Below are 19626 nucleotides of genomic sequence, written 5' to 3'. Positions count from 1 at the left end.
AAAAATCCTTGTTAATGAAGCATTCCCAGTTGTACGAAGCAGCTAGAGCGACGAAAAATTGTAGACATATGTAACAGCCCAGGATGTACAAAAAAAGTCTCTTGGTGCCATGTGCTAAACCCAACAGGAAGTCCCCCAGGGGCCGGGCGTCACATTTTGAGCAAAAAACCTCCTCTTTAACGAAGCATTCCCGGTTGTACGTTTCACCTAGCGCTATGATAATTTGCAGGCATCCATAAGAGCCCACGATGTACAAAAAAGTCTCTTGGAACCATGTGCTAAACCAAACAGGAAGTCCGCCATTTTGATTTATGATGGGATTTGTTGCCATTTTTTGTGGCCTTTTTCAGGGGTCATATTTTAACGAACCCCTCCTACAAAATTTGTCCGACTGTCTTCAAACTTGGTGTGTTTCATCTTAAGATGTTTAAGATGCAAAGTAATCGAAAGTTTTTTATTTTGTCACACGCTGTTGCCATAGCAATGCATTGTTTGCCAAGTGCTGCTTTTTTTTTTTTATTTATACATGTGTGAAAACTCATGAAACTTTGCAAACACATCAGACTTGTCATGAACATGAATTTTTAGAGATTTATTGTGCAATTTGCAATAAATAGTGCCCTCTAGACATTTTTATGAAGCATTTCCGATTGTATGATTATGCTAGACCTACAAAAAAGTATTATGTAGCCATTTGCCAAACCAAATTTTCAAAGAAATTCTGCTTCCAATGTGCCAGTACCCCAATGTGCAAGTACCCCAACGTGCAAGTACCCCAACGTGGCCCGGGCTGCGAGGGCCCTTTATAGCTGCTCGCAGCTCTAGTTCTTCTTCTTCTTCTTCTTTATTCTCCGCAAACGATCGCGATTTTGGGTACCTAAACATTCACGAAAACTCACCGAACTTTGCACACTCTTCAGGCCCGGCGAAAAATTTTATATTATTAAGTCGTCATAACAATGTGACTCGATAGCGCCCAAGTAGCGTAGAAAAATAAAAACCAAGCCCGGCACGTTTGAGCTAGAGCAACAAAAATTGGCAGGCACGTGTAGCACCCCGAGACGCACAAAAAAAGTCTATTGGGACCATGTAGCTAAAATGTACAGGAAGTGAGCTATGAATTTTTTTATGTCCAATTTTGGCCTATTTTGGCACATTCACTGTGGTCATGCTTTTTCCCCCTTTGCAAACATTTTTCATCCAATTGACTTCAAACTTGGCATTTATCATCTCAAGACCTGAGAGAACAACTGGGCAAAACATCTTGCCTTTTCGAAATACTATATGACGGGGAAGGGGCATCAAATATTGCCTTTAAAATTTCATTTGTCCAGAAAGAGCAAATGCTTAATAACTCCCATGTTCAAGCTCCAAAAAATCTCAAACTTCTCAGGCAACGTAATAGTCACGGCCTGAAAACATCTATTTGATAAAATTCAGTTATAAATATAGCGCCACCTAGTGGTAACAATAAATGTCATACTTTACGTTTTTAGCTACTGTGCTGAGCTCGTTGAAGGGATCCAGTTGAAAATTGGTCAGAAAAGCCTTAAGATGTTGATCATGCCCCACACCGAATATTGTAACTTTTGGCCATAGGGCGTGGCCGCTACGGGGACGCAAATTTTGAAGATTTTTTGTGACAATAAAAGCTGCATTAACTTGACCGAGATGATCCTATCTTCTCAAAATTTCACACATTTGATGAGAGTCCAGCCCTAAAGACATCTACTGACTTATATTTCATCTTACTGAATTTTTTTTCTTACGAATTTTCTTCTACGTTTTTCTCCAAACACGTGAACTGGACCGACCTCATATTTGCTCAGATGAGGGTTTCGGCCTTCACGGTGTCACAACACGAAGTTTGTGAGTTTTCGCGAATTGCTGTGGGCGTGGCTAAGCGCTGTTCGCCAAGAAAACAACGCCAGTTTTGAGGGTCTAAACATGCACAGAACCTCATGAAACTTGGCACACACATCTGGCCTTGTACAATAAGCAATATTTATTGTTGATTGTGCTATTTTTGAAAAAAAGACTCAATAGCGCCCCCTAGAAATTTTTAACGAAGCAGCCCCGGTTGTACGTTTAAGCAAGAACGAAAAATATTTTTAGGTGTATGAGGGAGGCCAAGACCTACAAAAAAGTCTCTTGGAACCATATGCTAAAATGAACAGGACGTGAGCTACGAATTTTTGAATGTCCCATTTTTGACGATTTTTGCACATTTACAGGGGGCATACTTTTGCCCACTTCTCCTACACGTTTCATCCGACTGAGTTAAGACTTGACCTGGACCATGTCAAGACCTGTGCCAACGACAGGGGGAAAAATCTTGACTTTTCGAACTACTATATGATGAGGGCCGGGCATCAAAATTTGTGTTTCGCACTGAAAAAGGATATGCTTAATAACTCCCCGGTACATGCTCCAAAAAATCCCAAACTTGACATGTATGTTTATAGTCAAGGCCTGAAGCTATCTCTATGACAACATTCAGTTATATATGCAGCGCCACCTAGCCCTTGAGGCATGAAAAAAAAATACCCCACTTACGGTATTTTTACAAAAATTGTAAACACGTTTCACAATGAAAAAGGATATGCTTGATAACTCCCCGGTACATGCTCCAAAAAATCCCAAACTTGACATGTATGTTTATCGTCAAGGCCTGAAGTTATCTCTATGACAACATTCAGTTATATATGCAGCGCCACCTAGCCCTTGAGGCATAAGAAAAAAATACCCCACATACGGTATTTTGTACAAAAAATGTAAACTCATTCTAAGTGTGATAACTAAGTCATTTATGAATATTCTTTTAGTTTCCACCACTCAAAATGTTCACTGGCATCAGACTTATCCAAACATATATATATTTTTTTATTTATTTTTGATAGCCTCTATGGACATTAAGAGCAATATCGTGAATGAAGGATATGCTTAATAACTCCACGGTACATGCTCCAAAAAAAATCCCACACTTGACATGTATGCTTATAATCAAGTCCTGTAGGTATCTCTATGACAACATTCAGTTATAAATACAGCGCCACCTATATAAAAAAATAAATAAATACCCCACATACGGTATTTTGTACAAAAAATGTACACTCATTCTAAGTGTGATAACTAAGTCATTTATGAATATTCTTTTAGTTTCCACCACTCAAATTGTTCACTGGCTTCACACCGATCCAAACGTATGTACGTTTCCATTTTGTTTTATTCATTTTTGATTGCCCCTTTGGACAATAAAAGTATCATTGTGCAATGAGTACAACGAGCGATGATGTGTATATACACTTTTACAAAAAATACCAATCAGGGCAACTCATTACCTAAAAATAAAAAAGGACGCTGATTTTTGCAGGTCTTATCACCAAAACCCGTTGAGCTTGACACACACACTGGCAAAAAAATATTCTACATGTAAACGTTTATTATGCCATTTTCAAAGAAATTTTGCTTCCAATATGCCAGTACCCCAACGTGCCAGTACCCCAACGTGCAAGGACCCCAACGTGGCCCGGGCTGCGAGAGCCCTTTATAGCTGCTCGCAGCTCTAGTTATTATTCTTCTTCTTTATTCTCCGCAAACGATCACATTTTTGAGGACCTAAATATTTACGAAAACTCACTAAACTTTGCACACTCTGCAGGCCCGGCGAAAAATTCGATATTCTGCCGTTGTCATCACAACGTTACTCTATAGCGCCCCCTAGCGCAGAAAAATAAAAACCAAGCCCGGCACGTTTGAGCTAGAGCAACGAAAATTGGCAGGCACGTGTAGCACCCTGAGACGCACAAAAAAAAGTCTATTGGGACCATGTAGCTAAAATGTACAGGAAGTGAGCAATGAATTTTTTAATGTCCAATTTTGGCCCATTTTGGCACATTCACTGTGGTCGTATTTTCCCCCCCTTTGCAAACATTTTTCATCTGATTGACTTCAAACTTGGCATGTATCATCTCAAGACCTGAGACAACGACTGGGCAAAATATCTTGACTTTTCGGAATACTATATGACGGGGGCGGGGCATCAAATATTGCCTTTAAAATTTCATTTGTCCAGAAAGACAAAATGCTTAATAACTCACATGTACAAGCTCCAAAAATCTCAAACTTCTCATGCAACTTAATAGTCACGGCCTGAAAACATCTATTTCATCAAATTCAGTTATACATATGGCGCCACCCAGTGGTGACAATAAATGTCATAATTTCCGTTTTTAGCTACTGTGCCGAGCTCGTTGAAGGGATCCAGTTGAAAATTGGTCAGAAAAGCCTTAAGATGTTGATCATGCCCCACACAGAATATTGTAACTTTTCGCCAAAGGGTGTGGCCGCTACGGTGCCGCAAAGTCTGAAGATTTTTCGTGACAATAAAAGCTGCATTAACTTGACCCAGATGATCCTATCTTCTCAAAATTTCACACAATTGATGACAGTCCAGCCCTTAACTCATCTACAAACTTATATTTCATCTTAATGATAGCGCCACCTACTGGCGATTTTTTTTCTTACGATTTTTCTTCGTTTTTTTTCCAACCACGTTAACTGGAACTATCTCATATTTGCTCAGATGAGGGTTTCCGCCTTGACATGATGTCACAACATGAAGTTTGTGAGTTTTCGTGAATCGCTGTGGGCGTGGCTAAGCACTGTTCGCCAAGAAAACGCCTTTTTTGAGGGTCTAAACTGGCACAGAAACACATGAAACTTGTCACACACATCTGGCCTGGCAAAATGAGCAATATTTTATCGTAGAATGTGCTATTTTTCCAAAAATGACTCAATAGCGCCCCCTAGAAATTTTTAACGAAGCAGCCGCGCTTGTACGTTTAAGCAAGATCTATGAATATATTAAGGTGTATGAGGGAGCCCAAGACCTACAAAAAAGTCTCTTGGACCCATATGCTAAAATGAACAGGAAGTGAGCTATGAATTTTTCAATGTCCCATTTTTTACGATTTTAGCACATTTACAGGGCCATACTTTTGCCCACTTCTCCTACACGTTTCACCCGACTGACTTCAGACTTGACCTGGACCATGTCAAGACCTGAGCCAACGACAGGGTGAAAAATCCTGACTTTTCAAAATACTATATGAGGGCGGGGCATCAAAATTTGTATTTTGCAATGAAAAAGGATTTGCTTAATAACTCCCCAGTACATGCTCCAATAAATCCCAAACTTGGCATGTATGTTTATAGTCAAGGCCTGAAGCTATCTCTATGACAACATTCAGTTATATATGCAGCGCCACTTAGCCCTTGAGGCGTGAAAAAAAAATACCCCACTTACGGTATTTTTACAAAAATTGTAAACTCATTCTAAGTGTTATAACTAAGTCATTTATGAATATTCTTTTACTTTCCACCACTCAAAATGTTACCTGGCATCAGACCGATCCAAACATACGTACTTTTTTATTTTGTTTTATTTATTTTTGATAGCCTCTATGGACAATAACAGCAACATTGTGCAATGAGTACGAGCAATGATGTGTATATATACTTTTACAAAAAATACAAATCAGGGCAAATCATTCCATAAAAATAAAAAAGTACACTGATTTTTGCAGATCTTAACATTCACCAAAACCTATTGAGCTTGACACACTCATCACACCTGGCAAAAGAAAAATCCACATGTAAAGGTTTATCATGCCATTTTCAAAGAAACTCTGTTCCCAATGTGCCAGTACCCCAACGTGCAAGTACCCTAACGTGGCCCGGGCTGCGAGGGCCCGTTATAGCTGCTTGCAGCTCTAGTTCTTCTTTATTCTCCGCAAACGATCGCGATTTTGGGTACCTAAACATTCACGAAAACTCACCGAACTTTGCACACTTGTAACAACTATTGCCTATGGCCCAGTCTACTCTCTAATTTTTTTTAAGTTTGCTTCTTCTAAAGCAAATTCTCTGCAGTTGCATAAATATTCCACTGCCCAGACAGGATCTAAGCTTGGTTAGAGGTGGTCACCCAACCACCAACAAAGCTCTTTTGAAGCCGCTGACCAGGTGACAAAGGAATTTATGCGTCTGCCGAAGGAGTGTATTCAAGCCCATCTTCCCGGAGCCCGAACAAATGTCTCCAATGGTTTGGAATACTCAAACGACTGATCAAAGGAATGTTCATGACTTCTTATCAATCACAAAGGATATTCTGGCGTCTCGCCCTTCCAAACTGGCAATCCTGGAACGTCTAGACGGAGCAACAGCACCGTCAAGTGGTGAAACTTGGAACTATCCTTAGTGACAATTCACATAAGTAACCGCATTTCACACATTTATACCATGATAATTCTTGACAGACAACTGAACTACAAATGATTCATGTTATGTCTTTGTGTGTATGAACATCCTATTTCATTTGTACTCCATAAAGAATGAAAGATAATCAATATCTCTCAGTTCAATCAGATTAGACAAGTAAAAGTTACCTCACAAGTTAGTTTATGATGCATTAATTACGATGTGTGTTAAACGGGTTGTGTGGGAAAACTGATTTGCCATACTGACCAAATTTAATGCCAAATTATTAATCCCTTTAATAATTTTTTTTAAAGTCTGCGCGAGCAAACAGAAGGGTGTGCCACCACCTACTGAAGCCCCGCCCATAGACTTTAAAAAGACGAGGGGACCCCTCCCTCTGCCTCTTCCTCTTCCAAAAACTCTCTTCCAACATCATCATCCTCAGGCTAACTACCTGCAAGTTTCCCAGCCTGCTGCAACTCTTTGTTCCAAGAAACTTGCTAAACACGTGGCCCCTTTTGTCCCTGGCAGCAAACGTTGCCACGAGAGCAGAATACTCGCTCCACGCCACGCCAAAGCAGGTGCAAACTACAACGCTGACCCCAAAGACTCTTTTTACTCCTTTTTTCTCTTTTTTTTTTTTTTCACCATCGGTGATTGCCCGCCAGCGGCGACCTTCGCGGCCCCGGGGTACACTTGCAACGTACCGCCGGACTCAAGGTTGCGCACCTAAGCCGCTCAGCACCTCGATCACCTGCTATTCGGTGGCGCCCCGCCGCGGTGCCAGCTCACCTCCAGCGGCTGGCCTTCCCCGTACGCAGGCGCGTAGCGGACCGAGCTCCAACACCTGGAGTCGGACAGCTGTCCGGCCGAACCAACCTCGCCGGAGAATCAACCTCGCCGAGTCGCCAACCAATCAAGGGACGAGCCGCGCAACGTCAGCCCCCGAGCGGCTTCCTTGCCCACCTGTGGAATAGCCCCTTTTTTTATTTTCTTGCCTTTTTCAACGAACATTGACTATTTTTCCCCCTTTCAAAAGACCGCCGTTTCTGTTCGCTTCGACGCAACACCTATTCTCGTAAGTCCACGTTCCCCAAATTGGTACCACTGCGTGCAACTTACGTTTGAAACATATCACAAATCTGGCAGGTCAAATTTCTCTTTTCCCTGCTTCCTTATTCATTCGCATTCCTTCCTTATTTTCGTTAGCTTTATTTTATTTATTTTCTTCTGACGGTGGAATAGTTAGATAGGCAGTGTTTTGATTCTGTAGTGTAGCAATCGTGAATAAATGTATGTTTTATTAACTCTATTCCGCCTAAGTCATCTGTGTTTCCGAGTGGATTATTATTCTTTTGTTAGTACAACGAACCACTGAATATCGAGTGTGGCGACTTTAGATTATAAATGACTGATGAAGGAAGGATTTTGGTTGTTGTTTGCTCCTGTTAACCCAAAGCAAAACCAACGTGGTGCCCCTAGAGGTTATCAAGGCAAATATAATTTACCTCTGTAACATCCAGATTATTAATTCGTCCAAAAGACGACCCAATTATCGCTACACACTCTTCGGGCCCGGCGAAAAATTTGACATTATGAAGTCGTTATAACTCTATAGCGCCCCCCAGCGTAGAAAAATAAAAACCAAGCCCGGCACGTTTGAGCTAGAGCAACGGAAATTAGCAGGCATGTGTAGCACCCTGAGGCGCACAAAAAAAGTCTATTGGGACCATGTAGCTAAAATGTACAGGAAATGAGCTATGAATTTTTTAAGATCCAATTTTGGCCGATTTTGGCTCAATCACTGTGGTCATGCTTTTTCCCCCATTGCAAACATTTTTCATCCAATTGACTTCAAACTTGGCATGTATCATCTCAAGACCTGAGACAACAACTGGGCAAAAAACCTTGACTTTTCAAAATACTATATGACAGGGGCAGGGCATCAAATATTGCCTTGAAAATTTCATTTTTCAAAATTTGCTCCAAAAAATATCAAACTTCTCATGCAACTTAATAGTCACGGCATTAAAACATCTATATGATAAAAGTCAGTTAAACAAAAAGCGTCCACCTCGTGGTGACAATAAATGTCATACTGATTTTTTGCATATCTTAACAATCACCAAAACACTTTGAGCTTGACACACTCATCACACCTGGCAAAAAAAAAAAATCCACATGCATTGGTTTATCATGCCATTTTTAAAGAAATTCTGCTTTCAATGTGCCAGTACCCCAACGTGCCAGTACCCCAATGTGCAAGTACCCCAACGTGGCCCGGGCTGCGAGGGCCCTTCATAGCTGTTCGCAGCTCTAGTTTGTTTTTGCACTTCTGTGCTCGTCGTGGATTGTCCATAACGAACACCATGTTCAAACATTGGGGTGTCCGTATGTGCACTTGGCACCAGGACACCCTAGACCGCAGTTCGATGATCGACTTTGTAGTCATGTCATCGGATTTGCGGCCAAATGTTTTGGACACTGAGTGAAGAGAGGGGCAGAGCTGTCAACTGATCACCACCTGCCGGTGTGTTGGCTCCGATGGTTGGGGAAGATGCCGGTCCGATCTGGCTGACCCAAGCGTATTGTGAGGGTTTGCTGGGAACGTCTGGCGGAAGCCCCTGTCCGAAAGAGTTTCAACGGCCACCTCCGGCAGAACTTCTCCCATATGCCGGGGGAGGCGGGGGACATTGAGTTCGAGTGGGCCATGTTCCGCGCCTCCATTGTTGAGGCGGAGCTGCGGCCGTCAGGTGGTCGGTGCCTGTCTGGCCTCTGGGACTCCGGAGGCAGCTGACAGGTACCAGCTGGCCAAGCGGAACGCGGCTTCGGTGGTCGCTGAGCCAAAAATTCGGACATGGGAAGAGTTGGGTGAGGCCATTGAAAACGACTTCCGGACGGCTTCGAGGAAATTCTGGTACAACATCCGGCGTCTCAGGAGAGTAAAGCAGTACACTATTAACACTGTGTATAGTGGAGATGGGTTGCTGCTGACCTCGACTCGGGACGTCGTGAGTCGGTGGGGGGAATACTTCGAAGTTGGGGTGGGCGATCTTGCAAAAATAGAATATCACGACTTTTTAATTATAAATTCACGATTTTGATTTTATCACGATTTTTTTCATGGGGCGGGCCGGGGTCAAAGTGTGTGGGCTACATTTGACCACTGAATGGTACATAGGTACTCCGGAGACAGTGGCGTCAGCAGATACATCACTGTGCTTCAGTCAGTGGTAAAAAATGAGCTGACGGTTAAATTTGTGCTGAAATGCTTTGCGTCGCGATCAAACAATTCCACAGAAATGACGTGTCGTGATGTCCCGCGTTTCGTTAAACGCTCTATCGTCATATCGCCCACCCCTACTTCGAAGACCTCCTCAATTCCATCGACACGTCTTCCTTTGAGGAAGCATTGTCTGGAGACTCTGAGGTGGGCTCTCCTATCACTGAGGTCGAAGTCACTGCGGCGGTTTGAAAGCTCCTCGGTGGCAGGGCCCCGGGGGTGGATGAGATCCACCCGGAGTTCCTAAAGGCTCTGGATGTTGTGGGGCTGTCGTGGTTGACTTGCCTCTACAGCATCGTGTGGACATAGGGGACAGTGCCTCTGGATTGGCAGACTGGGATGGTGGTCCCCCTATTTAAGAAAGAGGACCTGAGGGTGTGTTTCAACTCTAGGGGTTCATACTCCTCAGCCTCCCTGGTAAGGTCTATTCAGGGGTGCTGGAGATGAGGGACCGTCGGGAAGTCGCGTCTCGGATTCAGGAGGAGCAGTGTGGTTTTGCTCCTGGCCGTGGAACAGTGGACCAGCTCTACACCCAAAGCAGGGTACTCGAGGGTGCGTGGGAGTTCGCTCAAACGAGTCCACATGTGGTTTGTGGATTTGGAGAAGGCGTTTGACCGTGTCCGTCGGGAAGTCCTGTGATGGGTGCTTCTGGAGTACGGGGTACTGAGCCCCATGATAGGACCGGTGTCAGAGTTCGGTCCGCATTAAGTTGGATTTGTTTCCAGTGAGAGTTGGACGCCGCCAAGGCTGCCCTTTGTCACCGGTTTGTAACTTTTATGGACAGAATTTCTAGGCGCAGCCGAGGCATTGAGGGAGTCCAATTTGGTGGCCTCAGCATCATTGCATCTCTGCTTCAAGACCAGGGTCCTCAATCGGAATACGGTGGTGTGTCCTCTCCGGGTCGGAGATGAGATCCTGCCCCAAGTGGAGGAGTTCAAGAATCTTGGGGTCTTGTTCACGAGTGAGGGCAGGATGGAGCAGGAGATCGACAGGCGGATCGGTGCAGCGTCTGCAGTGATGCGGACTCCCATCCATCCATTTTCTTAACCGCTTGCTCCTCATTAGGGTTGCGGGGGGTGCTGGAGCCTATCTCAGCTGGCTCTGGGAAGTAGTCGGGGGACACCCTGGACTGGTTGCCAGCCAAACGCAGTAATGTACGATGGTTTTTTTTTTTTTTTTTGGCTATTGTTCATTTGAGTTTGCTGACGTAATTGCGGGCATGTCTCAATTCTGTTATCAGCTTCTCATCCAAATGGAGAAATGAGATGCTTACTTTTAGCTTCGCTGGTGTGTTAGCTTTAGGACATACCTGTGTGAAGTTTGAATCCCGGCATTGGATCGTCACGGGAGTTATTCTTTGGGATCGTGCGCAGTACCAACACTGGAATATAAAAGTGCATCGAGAGGACTTGATAGCCATGGGAAATATGGGCTTCTGCTACTGTCTTCAGTTGCATGTTGTCACTCGCTCTGACGCGCGCACACTTTCCCGTGCCATGTCGCGAGCCTGGTGTTGACGGTGAGCCCCTAAAAAAGGTGCGTAATGTAATGTCTTTGCATTATGTAAACAACATCCGGGGAATGAAGTTTCTATGAGCGCTACTTTACTAGTGCTCTGTAAACACGGAAGTAGCTTCAATAGTGATGCTACTGAACATAAACAAAACAAGTGGAGCACGGCGCAGAAGTCTTGCTCTTGTTATGAAAAACATAAAGCCTCACACGCAACCGATTCATAGCCACGCGATATCTGGTCCACAGCTCTAAGGATTCCCGGTGGATTTTGTATCGATTGACGAGTCTGCTACCGATAGTCGTTATAGCTCTCCTTGACGAACAATATCCAGTTGAATCGTTTTTTTTGCCCCACCCCTAGTGCAAGCCACATGGCCCTGTTCATTTTGGACTTATTTCCTCATCTAATTGTGCTATCAAAATGAGTATGGCGTTGTCCAGTGTTACCACAATTTAGATGTCACTCTTACCCATCTCAGGTTTCACTTTCTTCCTTTGAAAATTTTTTTGGGGGGCATTTATTGCGGAAGTGCCTTTTGATGACGCTCTCCTCTTTGTGGACTTAAAAGAACGACATGTTTTGTCTATAAAACGGTATCCATCACGATGTGAATAAAAATATATTAAAAAAAATATCTGAGTTTTGTTTTAGCACATGTACGAATGAACTTTGGTGACAATCACTCATGTTTTTCATTAATATAATATGAATAAAAAGCGTGACATATGAGTCCTAGGCCACCAACGGATCGGTTGCGCACATAAACACGGGTTTGGCTGTGTTCTCCAGTCACTTCTACAAATGTAGTTTTTTTCCATTCTCAAAGGAAGAATATGAAGCCTGAGGAGCCTGTAGGAGTGGTATCTAATTTAAGGCAATACTTGACGATGCCATAGGCATTTTATAGCATAATATAGACCAGGAAATAATATGAACAGTGATGACGTGCTGCACAAAAATGTTCAATATGACAGTGTACATGGTATGTCATCATTTTGACACTTAATCGGCTTATACCTTTTTTTTTCAGGGAGTCAGATGCCATTGATATTTTAATGTTCATATAGCCTTATGCCGGCGTGGCAACATCTTATTGCCTTTTGGAGGAGTATCTCCAGCTTGGCTTACCCTGCATTGCCCGTGGTGGATGGGCACATTGAACACTTGTAAAATAGGAAATACAAACTAGAAAATATGTTCAACACATGTTTCCATAAAAAAATATTTCAATGCATATGCTGCTACAAGCAGAGTCACACATCTCCAAACAGAGCCTGCTCCGCCTGAAAACAAGCACTCTCACTGTAGTGTCTGGGCATCAGAGTGAATGTACAAATGGAACCTTATGACAAATTACTATGAATTACGACCTGAATGTTTGTTGGCGAAACAATGGATTTGCGACTGGCAACAACTATGAATAATTACGAACACAAATGTAACATATTCCGACCGATTCTGAACTCTGGTGAAAAACAACTGTTGCAACGTTTGGCAACGTTCACAACTCAGCTTGATCTCCTCATTCTGGTGGGTCTGACACTCTCTGCTTCCCTGCTGTCTCTACTCGACTCACACTCAATGGGCTTATATGTATCCAAATCCAGCTCGTGTTCGTCTTCATCGCTAGTATCATCGTAAGAAATCTTGGGCTAAACATGTGCGCCACTACTGACTTATCTTGTGTGCCTACTCCTTACTTTTGGAACAAGTCATTCACTCCCCACAGCCATTGATCACCGTTAGTTTTGTAACGTGTCATTCTCCCTTCATAACAAATGATCAACAACATCAAATAGATAATGTTTTTGATTTGTCTTTCTTCACAGGTTCTATAGTTCCAAAAATGGAAGCTGCCATGGGTTTTAGGTCACCTCCAATGGTAAATGCCTGTGGTCAACTAATCATCAACCGAAAGACCACTTTTTCTAAAGCTTTAAGGTTCAAGAGCAACGACAACACACAGGATGACCAAATTCCACAAGGACCAGGAAGGTTGGTGTTTTGCGATATTAGGACGACCTAAACAGAAGACGTAAAAGTGGTCCCCTCCACTTTTTATTTCAGGCTTAGATGAGCATTTTTCAGAGTAAATATCCGTTCTTAAGGTTTGGATTGATTTGATTTGATTTATTTAAAAGGGGACATTGCAATTAAATAAAACAGAAATTCACGAGTTAAAAAAGCCAGAATTAGCCAGAAGTTAATTATCCATCTGTAGTCCCCTGGCCATGGCGTTGGAAAAAAAAAAAAAAAAAAAAAAGAAGCAATAAAATACAAAAATATAAGTACAGCACAGACACACAATTAGTAAAAACATGGATTTGGACAAAACGGGTCCTGACACTATGAAGGTGAGGCTAGAATTGTATTCTGCATGCATGCCAGGTGGCTACGTAATGCCATGTATCTGTGCATGCGTAAAATCTTTCTTCGTCTTTGATCACACCGCCCTTTGGTACTACTAAAATTTGGATGATAAACACTACTTCTCCCTCGGTACATTTTAAAAGCAAGTCAATACACTTCCCAGCACTTGTATGCTACTTCCTTGCTTACCATTTGCTCTCGGCTGGCCATGTTGCTGCGCTCAGAGTGATGACAGGACGCTGTGTGTGACATAGCCCGTACTCGAAGCCGATTGGCTACCGCGAAGCGAAATGCAAAAAAAGTTCACATTTTTCAACTGTGGCATATATGCGAGTGTGCGGATTTTTGTCACGAAAGTGCGGATTTTGCTGCGCCGCCCCGCACACGTTCGTTCCGGTCCACGCGAAGTACATTGCCTACAATGCAAACACGCTGCCGAATCGCCTCCCGCTATTTTTGGTGTGAATGGAGCATTAGGGTCGCCAGAAAGACAAAAATGACAAAAAACAAATACAGTCCTAGAAAGCACATCACCAAGGCAACCATCGGTGCCATTTTAGTATATGATGTATATTATAGTATTCCACAGAAGTCACAAAATGTAATATCAAGACTGTTGTTGTGCATTCATATATGGTGAGTGTTTAAGACATGAATATCTTGATGCAAGTGGATGTGATAATCAGAGTGGTCAAATGTTATCTTATCTTGCAGGCCAAGTCTTCGTGGTAACTGTGTCATCCGGGGTAATATAGATCAGTCTGTGTCCTCAGATGATGGGGAACCCTCCACTTCTTGTATCTTCCCTGCACTGTCACCTCCATCCCTACTGTCCATATCATCTTTTCAGGATGTGGATGAGAGTGGAGGACAGAAGGAAGTGTGGGTGTCTGTTTTCAGATACCTGAACAGAGCTGAGTTAATTAAATGCATGACTGTCTGCAAGGCCTGGTATAAGTGGTATGTCCAAAATGATTGTGTTCTCTAGTAGTTTTATCTGTGTTGAAGAACCAAAATGCCAAATTCTATGTGACATTTTCTTATTTGATGCAGGAGCTTTGATAAGCATCTATGGAGCCATCTGGATGTGAGTCGCTTTAATCCCCTAAGTAACCAGGCCTTGGCAGGTATCATAAAACATCAGCCCACTTCTTTGGATCTCTCATGGACGCCCCTGGCCAAACGACAGCTCAACTGCCTTCTAGCCAGGCTTCCAGGTACAAACACACACTGTATAAAGCAGGGGTGGCGAAGTTTGGTCCTCGAGAGCCCATATCCAGCCTGTTTCCCATGTCTCCTTCCTTCAGCACAGCTGAATCTAATGATCAGCTAATCAGCAAGCTTTGCAGAAGCCTGATATCGATCCTGAACATGAATCAGGTGTGTTAGTGGAGAGAAACATGGAAAACAGGCTGGATAGGGGCTCTCGAGGACCGAACTTGGCCAACCCTGGTATAGAGATTTGGACGTTGATGTCACGCATCACATAAGTATAGATTTTGGCAGTAGCGAAAACGCGTCCGCCACTTTGACTAAACGCTACACTTTAACAATGATAGACAGCTGTTGTGGACCAGGTGCCACATCGAGCATTCTCCAGGCTATCAAAAGAGGAACAAATGCGTAGCCAATGAACAACAAGACGGAGGAGTTGGGATCCCCCTCATTGCTTGTGTAACGATCACTTCATATCAGGTGAGTCAATGGGGCTGATCTCAATAGGGTTAATCTCAAATGACGTCACGCTTTCTCATTAATATGCATAAGGTCCAAACTTTTGTATAGAATAGAGACACTCACATACATATCATTTTGGAAGAGGACGACGTCCCAGGCTTGAAATCTCAACGTGGTCCAATCGATGAACACTGTGAAACAGGTTAAAATGGTGTTTGACATGCAGAGAAGTCAAAGGCTACATTCACACTGCAGTTCAATTGTGATTTTTATTTATTTTTTTAACAAATGATTAATTATTTCATGCAGTGTGAACATTACAATTCCGAATTACTCGACCTAGGCATCATTCGTATGTGGATATAAATCGGATATGTTTGCAATGCGACTGCACGGTGAACGCTCATCCACACACATCTGCGCTAACGTCATCAAAAGCCTGATGTGCACTCTGCGCGGACGGGAGAGCGTTCTTGTAAGGGAGACTACTGACATGTCTGTGTATATACAAAGATGTTTTGAGTAATGCCTTGGTCAGACTACAAGAAAATAGCCTGATTTTGGCCCGACAGACGTGTCGCAGACAAATGGGCCATGTCGTAAACGATTTTGGGTTGTCTTGACATAGAGTGACACGTTCAACGATTGGTTGCCTGTTGTCTGGGACGGTTCACGACCATCACGACGAAAGTCTAGCATGTCAGAATTTCTGCTCGTCTTGTCGCCCAGTGTGACATCGTCGTACTTTTGGTTCCATAGAATTGACCAATAACGAGAGGGAGCGAAACATCAATCATAGCACGCAGGCTCCCGTTTTTTTTTTTTGCCCTGGATATCCCTATCCAGACAGGTGCAACACGAAAATATTTTTCACCTCTGCCGGTGGAAATCGCACAATAATGTGAAAGGCATCGCACCTAACCTATTGTGCAACGTGCGACATTTTCATTTAGACACGAGCGTCATCAAGTATCGTCACTGTTGTTGGGGGGGGTAGCACTGGCGAGCACGACTCCTCCGTTCCAAAACTGTGATCAATCTTCACCAAATGCGCACTACTGTACTCATCCCAGAATCATACTCTAAAAATATCAAGTCACATTATTTTTTATTTTATAGACGGGAGCCACCTTACAACTGCCACTGTCAATTGTAATGGCAACGTCAAAAGTACAAATAAAAATATCACAACTGTTCATCCATCCATCCATCTTCCACCGCTTATCTGAGGTTGGGTCGCAGGGGCAGCAGCTTTAGGAGGGAACTCTCTCCCCAGCCAATTCAACCAGCTCCACCAGCTGGTGGACCCCAAGGCATTCCCAGGCCAGCCGAGAGACACAGTCTCTCCAGCGTGTCCTGGGTCATCACCGGGGCCTCCTGCCGGTGGGACAGTAAAGTAAAATAAGTAAAATAAAATAAGTAAAATAAAATAAACAATAATTATATTTGATCAACAATTATCTGCTTAAGATTGTAGTTTAACTTTTATTATTGTTTTTTTCCTTTCTATGAATTTCGAGTGTGACTGTCACTCTGAACCATCTAAAAGGGGACTCCAGTCACTATTTACCAGCCAACAGGGGACCACTGTTATTCCATTTAGTAAAAGTACCTTCCCTACCCCTGTAATTTAACAAAATAAACAATAAATTATATTTGACCAACAATTAACTGGTTAAGATTGTAGCTGTACTGAAATCTTTCTTTTCTTACCTTTCTTTGAATCTCGAGTATGAATGCCACTCTGCGCCATCTAACAGGGGACTCCAGTCACTATTTACCAGCCAACAGGGGACCTCTATTGTTCCATTTAGTAAAAGTACCTTCCCCACCCCTGTAATTTACATTAAAAAAAAAAACATAACAAATCATATAAGACCATTAAATACATTAAGACAGCAGTATTAATTGTTCATTTGGATTTTTATTCGTCCTTTCTTTGAATCTCATGTGTGACTGTCACTCTGCTCCATCTAACAGGGGACTCCAGTCACTATTTACCAGCCAACAGGGGACCTCTGTCATTCCAAACAGTAAAAGTACCTTTCTTTCTGTGATGTGCATCAAAACACGTAAATTGTCAACAGTAAAGTAAGATTATAATTTTATATATTAATTTTGTTTATTTTGGTTTTCATCCGTGCTGGAGAGCAAATGTCGCTCCTAAGAAAGAACTCCTGTCACTATTTCCAAACAGTAAAAGTACATATTTACTTACAATGTGCACCAAAAAAAAACCCATAACAGCACACGCCAGCCTCCTTTCGATTACATCAAAATCCGACCACACAACGAGACGGCATTGTAGAAATTCAGTTGATGATAAAACACACAGCAGTCGTAAGCTTGCAGCGGCAAAACAAAGACGCTGACTTCCGTTCTTCCGCTCACGTCATATCCGATTCGGCCGCTGGGAGTGCGCCAAATGGCCAGATTTTGCGCGGGTAATTTAAAAATAAGGAAATACTATTTTAATATGTTTTGACTCGACAAGCCGCTCATTTTGTCGTGTATACAATATCGTACAAAACATATTAAAAAATGTCCTGAGCTGTCCCATACACTTTAAGTGCCTGTCGTTCACACTACCAGGGAATATGTGAAAAACGAGGTTTGTGTAAGTCGTAATTCCGGCTCCAGCCCCAGGCGGAGACCCTCACCTGGACTTACACACTCACACACCTTCATGTCCCCACTTAGCTAAAATTAAAAAAAAAAAAAACTTCACCAAAACATGTGATTTTAGCATGATTTAAAGCATGACCAAGAGGGGACATGAAAAATGTCCCTTCTTAGTTTTTCGGGTCCCATCTTGGTAGGTCTGGTACACGGCCATGTCCCCGCTCACCTAGGTAAGTATGAACACGCAAATGTACACCTACGCACATAAAAGAGAGCAATGATGATGATATGTTGAATCCGTAAGACTGTCGAATGAACAATTCTGAGCTCTCTTCTAAAAAAAAAGTAATGGTAGCTAACATGTCAGCATATAAAAGTTGCAAGTACTAACATTATCACGAAGTGATTACGAGAAGTGATTAACAAGCGAGAAGACAGAGAAGCTGTCCTAATTGCGATGCTAATGTTATCGATTACATTTTCACAAAAGTCTTGTTGGAGCCGCGTTAAAGTGGAGCATGTCCAACTTTGAACAGTAAATTAGCAGTCAATTTAATGAGTATCTGGAGAGAGAAACTAATGATCCACGCTTAGCAAATCCATGCCACACACTTCGGTAGACAGGAAGTGATGTGATTGTTTCGGCGTCAAGTATGCCAGCCAGGCGGAGGTTTAAATGTTTATTACTATTGATCAGGAGTCATAAAATGGATGGAAATACTAAACTGAATACATTTTATATCACTAAATGTTATTTGTTTCACAATGTCCTGAGGTTTGATTTTGACTTTTGAAATCTATACAAACAAGTTCTCAAAATGACATAACACAGTATAGCTCATCATTTTTTATTATATTTAATCAATTTCTGCTTCCTTTATACGCTCTCCCTCGTGATCTGGTGGATAAGCTGCACTGTTGTATTAGCTGGAGGGTCGAATGCAAGTGAAAAAATTAGTGGCTTATAGTCTATAAATAACGGTAATCAATTTCAGGCGTTTACAGAACGGCTGGTATATTTTCGGGCTGGTTGCATGCACCCCGTTTTGTTCAAACAGCAATTCAAAGAATTTCAAAGCTTTACAGTTTTAATGATCTATTTAACCCAATAAGGCCTCAAGTGCCTGGCAAAACATGCCTCTAAAACCTATGGGTGACTTTAGAATCACACCCGAAAACCTGAAGTTTTCCTAGAAATTCAACAATGTCAAAATGCCAACTAATTAATTGATATCTCCGCTCCTGAAGCAGATAGAAACATCATTCCAAAAACATTTCAGAGCTTGCACCTGTGGCGTTTACACAAACCTTCAACATATTTTTAAAAAATTCAACAAACTGTCGCATCTCCAGTTCAACACTGGAGCGCAGTTGTAAAAACCTCGGAGAATCGAGCGGTAATTATTCATCGTCAATTCCATTACAAAATTTCCAACAGCTTCATTGCCTACAAACATATTTCTTCACAATATGCCACTGTCGACTGGTTACACTAATTCAAAGTCACCCCGCACTGTCTTCAATCTCCGTAATTTGTTTTTATAAGTCCCACGAATCTGCGTCAGCCATTAATGCTTGAATAAAATTCCAAGACATGCTACGAACCCCACATCACCGTCTCGTGTATATTCTGATACATTTTATCGGCTAAGAGGCCAAGAATTGGTCAAAACTAAACAAAATGATGTATCCGCTCTCCTGGGTTCAAAAAGGGAGAAGAGCGCTCGAGTGCTTCCGGCTCGAGTGGTAGAAACATGGTAATGCACTCCCAGCCTTAATGGGAGACTGTGGATAGGCTTTAAATTAGGGCTGTCAAAGTTAAAGCGTTAATAGATTAATCACAGAAAATTGTCGCATTAATCACGTATTAACGCAGATTAATCGCACTATTTTTTTT

At 42.5% G+C, this 19626-nt stretch overlaps 1 protein-coding gene across 4 annotated transcripts in view; it reads left to right on the top strand.

Annotated features, from left to right (window-relative positions):
- Positions 1-19626, top strand: part of kdm2aa (lysine (K)-specific demethylase 2Aa) — a 568226-nt gene that overhangs the window by 522080 nt on the left and 26520 nt on the right. For all 4 annotated transcript variants that reach the window (XM_077524205.1, XM_077524208.1, XM_077524204.1 and 1 more), the window contains 3 exons: positions 12890-13055; positions 14145-14390; positions 14484-14647. In XM_077524205.1, the coding sequence (XP_077380331.1) occupies positions 12890-13055; positions 14145-14390; positions 14484-14647 (576 nt within the window). The remainder of the gene's footprint in view (positions 1-12889; positions 13056-14144; positions 14391-14483; positions 14648-19626) is intronic.

Source organism: Festucalex cinctus, chromosome 6, assembly GCF_051991245.1.
Source record: "Festucalex cinctus isolate MCC-2025b chromosome 6, RoL_Fcin_1.0, whole genome shotgun sequence".
NCBI classification, from domain to species: Eukaryota; Metazoa; Chordata; class Actinopteri; order Syngnathiformes; family Syngnathidae; genus Festucalex; species Festucalex cinctus.
Note: the sequence above shows the minus strand (reverse complement) of the source record. Positions and strands in the feature narration are given on the sequence as shown.